The sequence below is a fragment of the Durio zibethinus genome, chromosome 27 (assembly GCF_047325235.1).
Source record: "Durio zibethinus cultivar Kanyao isolate XHJ-2024 chromosome 27, ASM4732523v1, whole genome shotgun sequence".
Classification (NCBI taxonomy): Eukaryota; Viridiplantae; Streptophyta; class Magnoliopsida; order Malvales; family Malvaceae; genus Durio; species Durio zibethinus.
The window spans coordinates 5,212,536-5,231,046 of NC_143188.1; the positions used below are offsets into that span (position 1 = coordinate 5,212,536).

Genomic DNA, 18,511 nt, shown 5'->3' on the forward strand with positions numbered 1-18,511 from the left:
TAGTCAATTAATCAGGTCTATAACTATGATAGTATGTCTCACCCAAAACAGTTTGACAGGTTTGGCTGTGGGACAATCTAATTTTCCTGCGTGTTGTTCCTTATATTAAAATTACATTAATTTTTTTTTAGAAACGTTTTTGTAATTGTCTGATCCTTAACCAAGACTGGCTGCATGAAATCAAATTATTGCCTTTCCTAGATCCTGCAAAATATATGTCATGGCATTTGGATTCAGTTCCCCGTTTCCTGACTATCTTGTTGGTCCAGGTGAACTCTGGTACTGATCTGATGGCAGACCCGCTAGATTGTGTTTTTGGTTATACGAATACAGCAGAGGAGATTCATCACTCCTCAAGGATGCCAAACAGAGCACAGTCTTGCCCATAAGACAGTTGACTGTAGGCGTCAATTGCATCATGAGGAGGATTCTTCGAGCTCTCATGGTAAGTGTTCCAAGTTGGATGTAATGTCTAGTTGAAAGATATATTTACATTGGATTTCTGGAGGTATATTTAAGGATTCGAAAGCACGAATCCTGTGAAATGCATTTTCATCATGAAAGTCATCTGTTGACATGGAATTGTTTGATGAAATGAATCGACGCAGCACAGAATTGTTAGATTAAATGAATCGAAGGTCACAGTATCATCTTCAGATTTTTTTTTTTTTTTTTTGAAATAGAAATTTGTTCATTCATTGATGAATAAATCTGGATTACAGATATTGGGAGGAAGCTCACATATCCATTGCCTCTGCTCCCTTACCTGAAAGGAAACCTTAGCAAGACAATGTGCTAAACCATTAGCATTCCTGCTCGCATGTTTGAAAGAGCACTTCTTGAAGCCCGTTGCTGCCATTCTTATGTCTTGAATAAAATTATAGCCAGCAAAGAAAAAATTAGTCGCCTGAATAATTTCCTTTATAGCCATCAAGGAATCACTTTCCACGATTATACTTTCTATCCCTTGTTCTAGAGCAGTCTGTAGCCTCCATCGAATTGCACATATTTCTGCCATTAACTGTTGATTTTAGCTTCTTTAGATGCAGCAGAAAGTAATATCTTTCCAGTAGTGTACCTATATCATGTGTCGAGACTTAATCTGTAGGCTCATATGACTTCAAGGTCCGGTGATGTAAACTTTTATATCCTATGACCAACTTTAGTACATAGCCTCCTCCACTCCAATGAAGGCCTCACTGTCTCGGTGGCACATTGCTAATACCCCAAAACAGGCTTTGATAAGATTTGTCACGTGTCGAGACTCAACTTCCAGACTCATGCAACTTCAAGACCCTCCGACATCCCAAATCAACCTAATTGTCACGATTCACATTCTTATGAGATATTATCCACTTCAATCCCCTTTGACCTTACAATTTTATCTCACAAAAAGCATTTCATAAGAAGAAGATGGTGTGAACCCTTATATCCCATGACCAACTCTAGTACACAACCGATATGAGATTTATGACTCCTCCTTATGACCATAACACCTACACATTGCTACCAAACCAGCTTCCTTTGAGGATCCTACAAACGCTGCGTTCACATTTAGCTTTATTTACTTCCTCCTAGGAGGTGGCCAAAGCTCCTGCTGGGTGTTTGTAATAACAGGTTTTTGCTGAATTTCTTGTCCCATCCTCCCTTCCCCTATACTTCTTGCCAGTCCTACGATTTCTAGCCACTGAGCATTTGCCCTGGTGAAAGCACATGTTCCTGTTAAACCATAATGTCCAGAGGCAAAGCATGAATGTCTCCAATGGAATGTTCTGTTTTAAGCTCATGAAGACCTGTAGCCAGAAGTCCTTTGGGTTATCACACAAAGGCATTTTTCAAATTGTCAAATTCAGTTTAGACCATAGTTTCCTGCTCAAGACGCAGTCAACAAATATAAGGAATTCAGCTGACTTTTGGTTGGTAGAAAGTCATACATAAGTTGCCAAAGAAAGATTTTAGCCTTTGGTAGCACGTTAGCTCTCCACAATAGTTTCCAAACCGGTTGTCATTGCTGTCGATCTAGACCTCTTCTTCTTAGCACCTCCCTAGCCCAAAAATAGGCCGACTTGACAGTAAAATTCCCAAGCATAGTATCATTCCAAATAAAAATGTCCTTAGTGTTATATTTGCTCAATGGTATGCTAAATATTCTTTAAGCATCATCAAAACAAAACAGTTCATTTACTGTCTCTATCTGCCACCGTTTTGAATCGTGGTCAATTAACAAAGCCAACTTAATTGGCGTGGGGTGTCCGTTTCCTGGCAGATCAACTTTATAGTCTGGTTGTTTGTCAACCCATTTGTCTTGCCAGATGGCCACACGCTTCCCATCTCCAATCCTCCATCTTGATCCTTCGAGCAAAACTTCACTGCCCTTGAGAAGGCTACTCCAAAGATATGAAGGAGAGGCACCTCTTTTGGCCTTTAGGAATGAGCCCTCCGGAAAGTACCTTGACTTCAATACTCTACAGCACAGAGAGTCTTCATTTTGAGCCAGCCTCCATCCTTGTTTAACTAATAAAAACAGGTAAAAAGCCTCCAGATCACGAAACCCAAGTCCACCATCCAGTTTGAAACAGCACATTGAATCCCAATTGCTCTAATGAATCCTTTTATTCTCCTCAGTAAAGCCCCACCAGAATCTTGCCATTAGAGACGTGAGCTGATTGGTGAAGCTCCTTGGTAGTTTGAAAAAGACATAAGGTATGAAGGTATAGCTTGTGCAACCACTTGAATGAGAACAACTCTACCAACTTGCGATAGAATCTTCGCCACCCTTGAATCCTAGACCATACTCGTAGTTTTATGGGACCAAGACAGCCACGTTTCTCCCTTCCAAAGGCAATTGGCAATACCAATTAAGAGCCATCTTCCATTCTCCTATGGATACCCAAAGTATCCATTAATTTAGTCTTGACTTCTAGCCTTTTATTGGCACTGAAAAATACTACTGACTTGTTCACATTAATAACTTGCCTAGAGGCAGTTTCGTAACTCTGTAATACATGCAACTAATTGAAAGGCATTATTGGCAACTAAATGAGAAAGATCAGGGTTTATTTTTTCTTATATCACTGAGGTTTTGGATCTAATGCATCTTAGAAATAAGTTGCTATTTTTCCGAGTCTACGTACCAACGATGAAGGTACCTTTGGCATTTTGGATGACGTGCGGGCCCTAATAGTAAAAACAAGGCTGATTGAGGAGGATATAGCACCAGAACAAAGAAAGTAGAAGACTAGATTCCCTTCAGTCCTAAGGGAAAGGGATTCTTGAGATTTACTCGATTTATCTTTTTTGAGTTTTTTGAGTTAGTTCAAACTGATTTATTTATATGGGGTTTAACGAATTCATAAAAATTTATTTTTTCACAATATCTCAGCACATTCAAATTAAAAAAAAAAACAATAAATGGAGAAGCACATTTTCTGTCCTTTGAATCAACCATTTATTATATTATTTTTAAAATTTTGTGACCTATATCACTTCCCAATGCAAGCCAGGGCCCTTGGTCCTAATTTTCTGGCCATTTTACTGCTACAAAATGGTAGGCATTGAAAATACTATGGCTTCACTTGAGGTGCAAATCATCTTTTTTTATCTGTCTTAAGGTCATGGTTTGAGGATGTTAGGGGTAAATGTCATTTTATTTCTCACTAGTTTAAAGCATGCTCTTCCTTCTCAACTTAACTTTGGCTGCTCTCAAAGGGGTAGTTAAAGTTTTAAAAGCAGCTTGTAATCATGCTGTAAATGTGAATAATCTCTTACTTACATCCTTGAAACTTTGAGAACATGAAATCTTTTGTTTATTATTGCTTTTGCTTTTGCTTTTGCTTTTGCTTTTGGATGCTTCCCCTCAACCCAATCTTTAAAAATGTTTGTTACAGTTCTTTAGGAGGCCTAAAAGACGCCCATCATGGAGGGGAAAAAGTATGATCTCTGAGACCCTACTTTCGCTGACCTACCACACGCATTTGGCCAAAAATTAAAGGGGAGAAACACAATCATAAATATGTAAAAGAAAAGATAGAAAAAAGAGTTTTCTGGTTCACAATGAAACCACTTGGAAGGATCACGGAACCTTCATCCTTTGTCTTTACATGCAAAACTTTCTAAAATGGGACTCAAAATTGAATTGAATTCCCAATATTATTATATGAATTTTTTTTAATAAAATTACATGTATCAATAGGAATTATAAACATAAACATCAAATAACTTTTAATACATATCAAGAAGAAAAAACTAATAAGCAAATTAAATCAACAACTACCAAATCAATATATATGATTGAAGAAAAAAACTCACACGTGATGAAATTTCTAAAAATTGCTGATCTCTTTTTTTTTTTTTTTTTTTTTTGTCAATGACATAAGGCCTCATTTGTATGAGTGTTTATTAAAGCATCCACATTTCTTTTTTAGCTTAATGCTAGAAATATCATGGTGAATGTTCTTTGTTTTTTTTTTTTTTTTTTTTTGACTTGGTGAATGTTTATTCTTGCTTGTAATTGGAATGCAATTTTCTTCAAAACAAATTATATAGTAGTTCAAATTGACAAAAAGAATAGAAAAGAAAAGAAAGATTTTTCAACTAGTGGTTGATTAATTTAAATGGGAAAGAAATTGTTAAGGTTAAGGTTACTACATTTTTAGTGATTAGAATTTAACACCCAAATTTCTATGCAAAGAAGTATCAATATTAAAATGGGCTTAGGCAAACAATTAAAGAATAATTAGCCCCTACTTTTAGACTTGGGTGTGCTTATAGTAGTGCCATATACTGCTAATATTCTAGGTTATGTAGATGAACAATTGTCAATCATGGACTTAATTTTTTTTAAAAAAATTTACTACCAATTAAGCATTACTTTCTTATGAAAATATATTTATGATTGGGTTATATATAATTAAGGCCTAATTTAGAATTGTGTTTACGTTAAAAGCTGATTTGATCCAATCTTAATATTAAACAATAAAAGAATAAATTTTCGGTTTAAAATTTTGATTTTTGCAAGCAAAACAGAAAACTACTTAAAAAGTGCTTGTATAGTGAAAAAGTGTTTTTGTGATAAAAAAAAAAAAACCATATTACCTTATTTTTTAATATTTTAATTTTTATATACTTTTTTTATATATTTTAATTACTCACAGTATTTTTCAACCCAAATCCAAAACCTTAAAATTTTTAACCAAAATTTTCTTATCACACTTTTTAAATGCATTTTTTCAATTTAAATTCGATTTAAAGTTTTTTAACCACAATAACAATATTAAACTAACTCTAAGTAATTGGCTAAAATAAAATAAAAAATCTTTGAACTAAATTTAAATAATTATTCAAATTTCTATCATTTTATTATAATTAATTGAATTCTCAAAATTTATTTTCAGTAAAAATTTTTAAATTTTTATTTTTATTCAATTAAGTTCTTGATTTGATGGAAATTGATGAGTTAAACAATGTTAATCCAAAAAGAATTCAATTGAATAAAAATATATATTTAAAAATTTAATTAATTACAATAATATAATAGAAACTTGAATAACTATTTAATTTTTCATTTTTAAGTTTTTTTTTTTTTATATTTTAGCCTAAGTAATTTTATTTGAGTTGTTTCTCGTTTCCCTTTTTTTCCTTTGAAATTGCATGTAACCTCCCTCTTCCGTGTGAAAGTTAGCAAAAAATGAAAATCTCTTTTCCAAAGAGTTGATGATGCCACAAAAATTCAACTTTCAATAAATAAATAAACAAGCAATTTTGTTTTTAAAATTTATTTATTATTTATTTTATTACAAAACACAAGTAGTTAATACTGAATTCTTAGAAAAATATACTAGTTGCACATTTCAACTTTGATTTGTCACATCAATCAATTTTTAGTATGCAATGAGAATCCAAAAAGACATTTGCAATTAATATTTTGGACGCAAAGAAATTTAAATGTTTGACTAGTCTTATATCAATCGAATCAAACTAATAAAAGGTTTACGGCTACATGATTATCAAATTTTACAAATACAGTATGTTTTGTTTTGCAAACAAAACTTTAGATAATATGACTTTTGATAGATCGTGGGGTTCGCATAATTTTATAACTTATAAATAGATAATACTAATAATAATAAATTAAGCTTTATTTCTTATAATTAGGAGGTTAATTGTATAAAAAATAAAAATATATATATTAGGTCGTAATTTTGAATTTATTATTAAGTTATTTTTATAAAAAATAAATTTTTTATCTACCTTTTTAATCCTCATATCATTTCTTATTACTTGCATTAATATTAGGGTTGGTAATCAAATCCGTACCCATTAAGTTTCCACTTGACCTAACTTTATAGAGTTTTTATTTTTATTTTTTAAATCAAGTTTTGAGTCAAGCCAGGTATTTTTAAAAATAGTGGGATCGGGTTTTAAGCAAACCTGCTCTAACCTGACTTGATCCGATATATAAATTTTTTTATTATTTATTTAATTTTATACATATATATATTTTATATTTATATTTTAAAAAATAATATTTTATATTAAAAATTAATATTTTATTAATTTCAGGTCAGGTCGAGTTGATTGCAGGTTTAAACATATGCAAGTCGGGTTAGTTCGAGTATTAAGCTTATAAAGTTAGGTTAGGTTTGGGGTGAGCAAATATCTGTCTCGACTTAACTCGTTGCTTTCTCTAACCCATATCTTTTGTGGTTTACCTTTAAAAGTTTTGATCTCTCCTAAGTAAAAAAGTTCATTTCTCTTAATTAATGCATAGATAAGCCTATGTTTCACATGTGCAAATCATCTCAAATGACACTTTCTCATTTTTTTTTTTTTAAATTTGGACTACTATTAATTTTTCTCGAATCGCTTCATTTATAATTTTGTCTCTTTTAATCTTATTACACATCCATCTAAATATCCTCTTCTCAGTTATACTCAGTTTTTTCTCATATTGTTTCTAAACAGCTCAACACTTAATCCTATATAATGATGCAGGATTTAAATTTATTTTATACAACTTCGTTTCCAACTTTAAAAATATATTGCAATCACACAATGCACTAAACACAATTTGTCACCTCATCCACCCTGATTGAATCTTATTATTTACATCCCCTTTTATTTTAGCATTATTCTGAATAATTAATCTCAAATATAAAAAATAATTACTGTTTAGTACTACCTCACAATCTAAATTAATCACATTAGTAATCATTTTTTTATATTACTAAACTTACGTTCTATATATTCAGTTTTAAATATATTCAAATTAAAATCTTAAGACTCAGCATATGTTTCTATAATTCCAATTTCACATTAAGATCATCACTTCTTTTAGCCACTAAGAATATATCATCAACAAATAATAGGGATGACAATAAATAGTAAATAAATAGATATTTGTCATTATTCGATCCATTTATGTCAAATTTGAATAATTATAAATGAATAATTAACGAATTCGAATAAAAGATTTACTATACGTGACAAATTCGAAGCGAGTATGAATAGTATTTTTTGGATATCCAATATTCGAATCCATTTAAATTTTAATGAATTGTAATGGATATCTGAATCAGTTATTCATTAATATATGTAAATTTTATAAAATTTTATTCTTGTAGAAGATTCCGAGCCCTAAAAAATAATTTTTAATTATTATTAATTAAGAGTGAACTTGAATTTTAAATTAAATTATTATTTATTTTATATTTTAACAAAAAATTTAAATAAACGAATATTTTAATAGATTTGGATATTGAAACAAATAGTGTTTATTTAAATGGATTCGAATTTGGATAATGATATTAAACTTAAACAAATATTTAAATGAATTAAGATATTATAAATATTAAACATATTCAGATATAGATATCTTAAAATTATCGGATATCCGCTTCATTGTTATTCCTAACAAATAACATATATTATGGCACTTTATATTGAATATATCCAATGAACTTGTTTATAACTAATATAAAATATCTAATTATTAAATGGAGACACGATAAAATTATTAGATATAATGAAATTACTTTAATTGTATCAAATCATGATATTCAAATAGGTGTTATGTGGTTTCTTTTATATTAATCGCATCTAATAATGAGATTCATATTATTTATAATTTTTTATTGTAATATTATAATTAACTAATTATAATTAAAAATTATATAAAGATTTATTATTTAAAAGTGCAAACTTTGCCTAATATTTTTATAAACTCCGCATAATTTTAAATCATAATTGATTAATTATATTATAATAATTATAAGAAATATATTATCATTGGGGGTAACATTACATTTAAATGAAGCCTTGCTATTTGTTATTGGATATAAACACATATTTTGAAAATTAAGAATTAAATAATTATGTTAAATAAATAAATTAATTAAATTGTCAAATCAGACATGTGAGTGCCAGGCATACAATTATTGTTAGTTTCCAACAGTGCATGTGCATGATGTTCATGCACCTATGTTGCCACCACCATCTTTATTTTTCATATAAAAAGCAAATAAAATTTTAATTATGACCGTAATTTTTAAAAATAAATACTACATAATTCTACAAACCAAGAAATAACAAAAAATAATTAAATTTCGTCATGTAGAAGCACAAATTTCCAAAATGAAGTAAAAAACAAAAATTAATTACGGGGTGACCACATCTAATTTTCTAATAATAATGATAGTCCTTTTCTGTACGGCACTTTCCAAAACAAATTGGCCAAAATCCCAAAGGAACAAATATTGAACCACATACATATTAAATGAATATAAATACAAATATAAATCAACAAAATACTCATTTATGTTCTCAATTGATTATTACAAAATCTTCACAACTTGTTTTTATTTTATTTTTAACTTTCTCTTATTAAATAAAACAAATTAAAGAAATCCATTTCATATAAAATTTTAATTCTCTGTTTTTCTTTCTCGTATATTAAAAATATTTTTTCTTCCTCCTTTATCATTAATTAAAAAAATTAAAGTGTATTCAAATAATTTTTAAACAATTATAAATTATAGTACTAGGCAGTTATCATTTTCAAGGAAAAAGAAATGGTAGTCTTATTGGTAAATTTCTTAGAAGTGGGGCCATTAACCAAATCTAAGTGATTTATGATTCCCGGGTAATGGGCTTCTAAATGTTTCACCCAATTTTTTTTTTTTACACTATATCAATATTTTTTTAAAAAAATACATGCATAATAAATATCAAATTTATCTTTTAATAAATTATAATTTTACTTTCTTTTTTCTCTTTTTTTCTTTTTCTTTTTTTCTCTTTCATCTTTTTTTCCTCTTATACTCAATTGAATTTGATTTTTTTTTATTTTTATAAATCTATTTTTTAGAATACAAAATAAATTTTGAAAATTCATTTTTAAAAATTAAGATGTATTATAAAATATGAGATTTTTCAAAAATAAAATTTTAAGAATCTTAAAAATAAAATTTTGAAGCCTTAAAAGTTTCTCAAAAACGAAAATGAATTTTTGAAAACTTTAAAGGCATCTCTAAAATTGATTTTCAATAATTTTTAAAATTTTTTGAAAATATATTTCAAAGAATTGTAAAGGTTTTTTTTGAAAATTTATTTTAAAAAAAAATTAAATTCTATGAAATTTATTTCGTAAATCTTAACATATTTTCGTATGCATTTAAATAAAATAAAATAAAATAAATCTTAAAATCTTACTTTTAATTAATGGAAGACTTTATAAAAAATGTAATTTTGAAGTTAATTCGATGGATTTATGATTTATTAGAGAGAGAAGAAAAGAGAAGAAAGAAAAATGTTGAAGGTACGAAAAAAAATCAATTATTGAAGAATGGAATGTATTTGATAAAAAAAAATTTTTTAATTTAAATTTAAAATGTATTTAATAGTGAAATGTAAAGAGCAAAATCCCTTGGGTTTTCTGCACACCCCGGGCCATAATAAAATCCAGATTTCAGAGTTTTCATTGACAACCTTTTACATTCTCAAGCAAATTTTCCATTTAGAAAAAATGAAGGAAAAAGAAAATCCAAATCACAAATTCTAGTTGCCTTTTTCAGCACTCAATCTCAAAGAAGCAATTGTTTTCACAATCCTTCCTTCCATTCTATTGTTTCACCCTTTAGGGTTGGATTAGATTATCAAAATCTTTCGAATTTATTTTCGAAGAATTGACACCATTGCTTTTATGATTTCACCTTTTCCAGTCCACAGCTTGATCAGGATTTTGATTCCTATCCAAATTTCTTCACTTTTCTTCACCAGAGCATCTTTCTTGTTGCTATTAATCTTGTTCCAGGCCTTTCCCTTGCCTTCCAGTTCTTCACAATTCACCTCTAAAACATCAAATCTTTGTCACAAAAACCAAAAACCCAAATCGCAAATACCCTCAGAGAACATCATGAGAATTCACCCATTGCCCAGGAAAAGAAACATCACTATCCAATATGAGATGAACCCAAGAACCACAAGGTCCCAAGCTGAGACCTTGTTAACTGGCGGGTCCCATAAGAAGCTTCGGCGGCTGCCTCACATCTTTAGCCGCGTCCTGGAACTGCCTTTCAGATCGGATGCCGACGTGGCGGTGGAGGAAAGCCCTGACTGTTTCAAGTTCGTTGCTGAAACGGATGGGAGAATCGGCGACGTTGTCAGGGCTCATATGGTGGAAATCCATCCTGGGGTTACTAAGATTGTGATAAGGTCGAATAGTTTGGTGGATTTTAGTTCGTTGGATGATTTGGAGCTTGACATGTGGCGGTTTAGGCTGCCGGAGACGACGCGACCAGAGCTGGCTAGTGCGGTTTACGAGGATGGGGAGCTAATTGTGACGGTGCCGAAGAGAGGGGAAGTGCAGAATTTGGAGGAAGGAGTTGGTGGAGGTGAAGGGAATGGGGAGTTTAGAGGAGGTATGGGAAATGGTAATAATAATAATAATAGGCTTGTTCTTGTACAGTAAAAACGATAGTATATTTGCTTTGTTTTTTTAATTGCATGATATTTTCATTTTAGTTATTGTATGGTTACCTTTTATTATTCAATCAAATCAAGAATTGTTCTTCTCTTGCATGATGGGCATGATGAAAGTTTTGGTTTGATATTGTTTCCTTGGCATGATTTTGATGAATTTTATTGGGGAAGTTAGATGATTCCTTTGGCATGATCTTGATGATTTTTTTTTTTTTTTGGAGGATTTAGCTGGGTTAGTAACTTTCAGCAAAATAGTTGTTTTATATGCTTGTTTGTACATATTAAGGCTGCTTATGGTGCATTTTGTTTCTTGAGGCCAAGAAAAGGTTTAGGATTTTGGTATGTTCATAGGAATGTTGCTTAGAATAAGTTATTATTTGAAAGATGCTCATAAACATTTTTGTGGATTTTTTTTTGTTTACTATGTTGTTTTTCCATAGAAACGGGAATCGACATAAATCGATCTAAATGTGTGCTTGATTGAAGTTGGTTCTTTTCATTTCTCATCCCATGATTAGGCAAATGGTGAGCAATGAAAGGCCTAGCAGAGTGGCCCCAATATCAGTGTTTTTGTTTTGTATCCTGTTTTCATCATATGAAATCTGTCTATTGATTTGTCAAGAACTAATAATTTATTTTTAGAATAAAGATGAAAATTATTTGCTAATTTTACTTTCTTGTTATTTTAACATTTCCTGGTAAATAATCAAAGAACAAATATGTTACATGTTTGTCAACATTACAAGGTAGTGATTGCCTAAATGATTACTTTCCAGTCTTTGTCCTAGAGATTCATGGTATTTTACGTGTCTGCATTTTCTTGTTTCAGCTGAAATTCAGCCATAAACATTGTAAAGCAAAATCATATTTTGTGTGCTGATATTGAGAATTGGTTCCTTCTTACTTTGTGGTTAAGAATATATGCTTCTGGTCCACTTGGTTTAGGTAAAAAGGCCATCGAATCTTGTACCAAAGGGTTTCATTTTTTGCCTTGTGATTTTGGTGATTTAAATATGCCTTCTAGCATATCAAGCTCTTGCAAAGTAATGATAATCTTTATTATCTTGCGTCTTTTTTATTCATTCATTCTCTTGATATTATGATGAATCTTTTTGTTGACATCCTTTTTTCTTGAAAGAAAAATTAAACTCCATCTCTCTCTTATCCTGTTAGACCTGCTGATTCATAATGTCAACTTTCTCTGTCTTTTTGGCTATCCAAATAGACAATTGGACATCTTTATCACTTTGTGTGGAAGATTTGCTTGTCATATCTTGTTCATCTCGTTTCATACCGAAAATGATGTTTAAACTCTGTTTCTCCTGCAGTGTTCCATTTCTATGTATGATTGTCACTGGTTGCTGAACCTGTCATCTTAATTTACTGCAACACTTTCCAAAAACTTTTCTCTATCATACACGACCTATTCCCAAATTGACATGAACCATCTTTCTAGCCTCCCACAAAGGGTCAGTTTCAACTATTCAGAATATCTTTTAGCTGTGGTCATGCCTGTTGGCTTACTATTCAGGCATCCATCTCTTAGGACGGAAGCTTTAGGTCCAAGGTTCAATTTCCACATGTTCACAAGCCCTTGAGGTTGGGTGGGGGGTGGGGAGGAGCTGAGAATGAGATTTGATGACGAGATTTGATAAATTAAAATATGATATGATGATATGATAATATAATACGAAAAAAGATAAAAATAATACGATTTAAAATTTTAAAAAAATGAATTTAACAAAAATTAAAAAATTATATTTTTGTATTTTTGATTTGTGATATAATTTTCATGTAAAATATAAAATGAATATACAAATTGTTAATGTTTTATTCAATGTGAATATACAAATTGTTAAGATAATGGTATGCTTATCAACAGCAAATGCTGTTCCGAAAAATTGGACCTCCTTTTTTTTTTTTGTTGGAGGGATTTATTTCCAATCATTTTTCTTGGTGGGGATGCTTTTGGGGGTTGCAGTTGTGGTGTGACTAAAGGTAGATAGATTCCTTCACAATTATTTTGAGAATGTTGATCATCCTTGACGCCCGCCAATCATGGCTGAATCGAGAAGGAAGAAGGTCCCATTCCAGCCTCTGATACTACCCCTAATTGCTGCACTTCTTAATATCAAAATAATGAATTAGTTGTCAAAGCCCATGTGAAAATTTTCACCACAAATCAAGTTCTAGCTGGTTTCATCATAGCCCAGAGTGGCATTTACTTCTTTGTCAATGATTAACAGCAAAAAATGTGACTATTAAAAGAAAAAAAAGGTGTATGTTTTAAAAGAAAATAAAATAAAAAGAATATATGAAAAAATAAAAATCAAATTCCCTACGCAACGTTGTTGACTGGCAAGCAATGGGACAAAGACACCCGGTAGTTTTGCATATGACTAATAACAATGGTTTCCTAGGGAAAAATAACAAAGAATACAGTGTCTAATCAAGGCCAAATCTTGAAGATGAGATTGTAATTTACTCTTGTTAAATGGTAATATATGTTATTTTTTTCTATGAGTAAATTACTTTTTTAGTCTTCAAAGTTAGGAACACATCATTTTAGTCTTTACAATTTAAAAAATAACTTATTTATGTTTGTATTTTCAATATTGTAACAGAGATGGTTGTTTTGTCAATATTTTTGTTAAGTTTCAAGTGAAAACACATGTTTGCCACAGGAAAAAAACATGTCACCACCTGACGTTCATGTGGAATTTTTATTCTTTAATGTTAATAGTCATAATCCAAACAGATTATCAACAATAATTGATTCAAGTGATAAATAAAATGTTTTCTTCACTTGTTATTTAAATTTAAAATGCTAAAAGACTATAAAATGATAATTTTTTAGAAATCCATTAGACTCGACCTAAATAACCTTACTTGAATGGATTTAGGATAGAAAAGTATTGGACAAAACTAAAAAATCCTTAACTGCTTAATAAAAAAATTTCCTAAGAGAGTTAGTGGCTATAGGAGATGACTATTTAAGGAAGGACTTGTTTGTTATACGTGTGTGATGCACATGTAATTTTTATTTTAAAAAATTTAATTAAATAAATAATTTTTTTGAATATTATGATAATAATGATAAATACTATTAATTTAATTTTGAATTTGATATAATATAAATAAAATTTGATAAGTTTTGATAGAATTTTATTCAAAATTTGAATTTTCTTATTAATTTTTTATTGAATAAGTTCATGATAAATTTATTTTAGCCTTTCTAGATGAAAGTCTTGACTTCATTTTTGCTAGTAACCAAGGTTCAAGCCCTAAAAACTTCAAATATATATAAAAAAATCAATTACTAACAATTAAGTTATCATTGATTTACTACTATGATATCAATAATTTACTATTAAGCTATTAATGATGTACTACTAAATTATAAATGATTTATTATAAATTGTTGATGATTTGAATGATTTACTACTAAATCGTTGAAGATTTACTACTAAGTTACTAATTTTTTCATAAAGTTATAATTGATTTACTATTAATTTATCAATGATTTATTATAAAGTTATCAATAATTAACTATTAAATTATCACTAATTAACTATTAAGTTATCAATGATTTATTATTAAGTTATATTGATTTACTATTAAGTTATATTGATTTACTTTTAAATGTCCAATGATTAACTACTAGTTATTATTATTTACTGCTAAGTTTATCAATTAATTACTATTAAACTCAAATAGATTTACTATTAAGTTATCACTAATTTATTATTAAATTATCATTGATTTATTATTAAGTTATTGCTTATTTTTTTATTAAGCTATCATTGATTTAATAATATGTTATTATACATTTATAAAAATGAAATATGGAGTTTAAAAAGTTCACTATATGAGATAATTTTCCTTTTATATAATAACATTATTATTTTAGAATTTAATTACTAAATGTTTTTATTGAATATATTTATGGTACACTTATCCTAGTCTTGCAAGATGAAAATTTTGTCTTTATTTTTGCTAGTAATCGAGGTTCAAACCTAATAATTTCTAACTATAAAAAAATTATCAATGATTGACAATTAAATTATCATTAATTTACTACTATGTTATTAGTGATTTATTGTCAAGTTATCAATGATTTACTATTAAATTATTAATGAATTAGTATAAATTTATGAATTATTTACCATTAGGTTATGAATTATTTACTATTAAGTTACGAATGATTTACCATTAAGTTATGAATGATTTACTATTAAATTATTGATGATTTACTACTAAGTTATTGATGATTTATTATAAAGTTATGATCAATTTATTACTAATTTATCAATGATTTACTAAAAAATTATCAATAATTAATAAATTTATTACTAAATTATCATTAATTTGTAGCCAAATTATTAGTAATTTACTATATGTTATTAGTAATTTACTACTAAATTATAATAATTTACTATTGAATTATTAATGATTTACTATTATATTATTATATATATTTATTACTATGTTATTATTGATTTACTACTTAAGTTTTGATTATTTACTACAAAATTATTATCGATTTACTATTAAATTATCCATTATTCACTATTAAATTATCGTTGATTTATATTAAATTATTTATGTTTTACTATTAAATTATTGATTATTTATTATTAAGTTACACTATTTACTTTTAAATTTTCAATGATTAACTATTAAAATATCAATTATTTACTATTAAGTTATGTTGATTTACCACAAAGTTATTTATGATTTCTTAGCATCAATTAATTATTATTAAATTGAAACTAATTTACTATTAAATTACCATTGATTTATTACTAAGTTATAAATAATTAACTACTAAATTATCATTTGTTTTTTTTTAGTAAGTTATCTTTAATTTACTACTATGAGTTATGTATTTACTATTATGTTATAATTGATCATTTATTACTAAGTTATTATATACTATTATGTTACTATTGATTTATTACTAAATTATCAATTATCGACTATTGAAATATCATTAATTTATTATTAAGTAATCACTAATTTGGTATTAACTTATCTATGATTTACTATTAAATTATCACTAATTAACTATTAAATTATTGATGATTACTACTAAGTTATGTTGATTACTTTTAAGTTTTCAATTATTAATTATAAATTATCTATTATTAAGTTATCAATTAATTACTAAATTATCAATTATCAATTATTAATTACTAGATTGAAGCTCAAAGACTTGAATTAAACAAAAAGGGGATGAATTGGTTAATTATAAATTTTAAGAATTTGAACACCAATTAACACAATAATCACAAATATTAATTTCTAAACAAATAAACATAGTATATAAGCACAATATAAACAACTTGAAAAAAAGGTAGAGTTGGAGAATCAAACATTGGTGTTTATAGAGGTTTGGTCATTTCTTATGGTATCTATGTTCTCTCTTTTAGCCTTACTTGCCAAGGAGTCCAATCTACTATAAGTTGAATGTTACAACCTAGCTTTTCAAAGTTCCATACAATCAACAACACGATCTGTTAAGGGTTATCCTCCCCCTTAAACTCACAACCTCACAATACAAGTTCTAAAGTGTTTTTGCAAACTCAGGGAACCTCTCTAAGGTTGTGTGTTTGCTAATTTGAAGTACAAATCAAAATTATAAAGGATATCAAAAGAGAAATAAATACAAGATTGAATGTTTGCACTTTTCTCATAACAAAATGCTCTTTACTGCTTGGACAAAATGGTGAATGAAAGCAATAAGTTTCCTTAATTCTTGATAGCTTCAATCTAGTAAAAGACCTCTTTTTATATGTAGAGAATGGATGAAAGCTGTTGGTTTCGTTAATGGTTGAAGCCTCTGTAAATCAACAAGAAAATGACTTTTTAAGCTTGTTAGGGCCGAATCGATCGATTTTTTTTTAGAGGGGATTGATTGGTTTTGGCTTTGCAAGCCAAAACGCATTCATTTAAAACATGACCAAATGAATCCTGTATGGGCACCAATCAATTCGTTAGCATGGTGATCAATCCCCTAGGTTGGGTGATCAATCCCTTTTCTTATTTTTGACACGAATTTTGCTTCTAATAAAAAAATCAATTAATCCTTACAAGAGGGGATCGATTGGTTTTCATTAAAATTCCATGAGACAACCTATTGGGCAAAAAATCAATTGATTTTTTTGAGGAAGAGATTAATCTTTTCTATGCAATTTTGGCCAATTTTGTTTTTAAACTATGGGAGATGAATTATTTTTATTAAAACACATTTTTGACTAGATAAAAAGCTAGAAAAATATTCAAATTATGTTCAAATTAATTTAATTTAATTTTAGCAAATTTTTGTTGTCATTTCAAAATACTTTATCAACTCAAGGCTAACAATCTCTCATTTTTTGATATGACAAAACCAATAGATTAAATTTGCTTTGAAAACATTTTTTAAAGAAAAAAGCTCTCTCTAAATATAAGCATGATCAACAAAAAATTAAAGGGCCATTTTTCAATAAGCTTTCAACAAGAATTAAGCACAATATAATTTCAAAAGCATTTATAAGATATAAACACAAGCCAAATATCAATTATTCATTGAAGCATAAGTTCCCCTTTTTGTTACGCTAGAACCATATAAGCAAATATAACAATTTAGCAAATTTTCATAATACATAAACTTTTCCTCCTTTTTGTCATAGCAAAAAGGAACCAATATCATCGATTCAATCCCCACAAAATTAACTTGCTCAATCAATTCAAGGCAACAATATCATTTAATCTCAATACTGTAGCCCACCATAAGAACATAATATCAAGAATTAACATAATCATAATATGAACACAATAGCAACTTCATAGGAACACAATATCTTAAGACCACATAATCAAGCACAATATAATATAGAAAGATGTTCATACCATTAAAGAAAAATATGCAAAGTGACAATGTTGATGTTACAATAAAATTTATCTTTAATAAAATTAAAACTTAAAAAGATATAAATATAGGAAAAACAATTTTGCTTGGCATTAATGATAGATCAAGATGGAGAAGGATAAGGAGGAAAATGATGAAAATACTACTCCATTTGCTTTTGTGTAGTGCTGGTTTGTCCAATTTTAGTCCTTACTTGTTGAACTTGTGAAACTTACTCATTTTTGGTTACTTGCATGTTTTCCAATCTAGAGTTCATATCCCAACCAATGAGTATAAATTGTTTATTTGAGTTATAAGAATTTGCAAAGCTTTTTAGGTATCAAATGGTGGACTAGAAAGCCTTCTTGTAGAATATCTTATGGAACATCTTGTGAAACATCTTGAACCTCATGCTTTTCTTTATACTCAATTCAAATTTCATTTTCCTAATATACACACCAGCAACATTTTGAGTATATCCCATTTTATGAAGTGTATGAACTCCAACAAAACTAGTAAGATCGAATACAATCATTCTATCACTTCTAGTATTAATGCCCAACCTCTTAAGTAGATTGCTAATGACTACCCCATATACCAAGGTGTAATTCCTATTTTGAACAACCCTCATCATATCATTGA

General features: G+C 28.6%; 1 protein-coding gene across 1 annotated transcript; it reads left to right on the plus strand.

Annotated features, from left to right (window-relative positions):
• Positions 1 to 9,834: 9,834 nt before the first annotated feature.
• LOC111280100 (uncharacterized) lies at positions 9,835 to 11,076 on the plus strand. The gene has a single exon (XM_022867263.2). It carries the CDS (start codon positions 10,199 to 10,201, stop codon positions 10,964 to 10,966), a length of 768 nt encoding a protein of 255 aa, XP_022722998.1. The 5' UTR covers positions 9,835 to 10,198; the 3' UTR covers positions 10,967 to 11,076.
• Positions 11,077 to 18,511: the final 7,435 nt, after the last annotated feature.

Bases quoted from the DNA above. Each gene is read 5' to 3' on its own strand.
- LOC111280100 (XM_022867263.2), top strand. From the start codon at position 10,199: ATGATTTCACCTTTTCCAGTCCACAGCTTGATCAGGATTTTGATTCCT.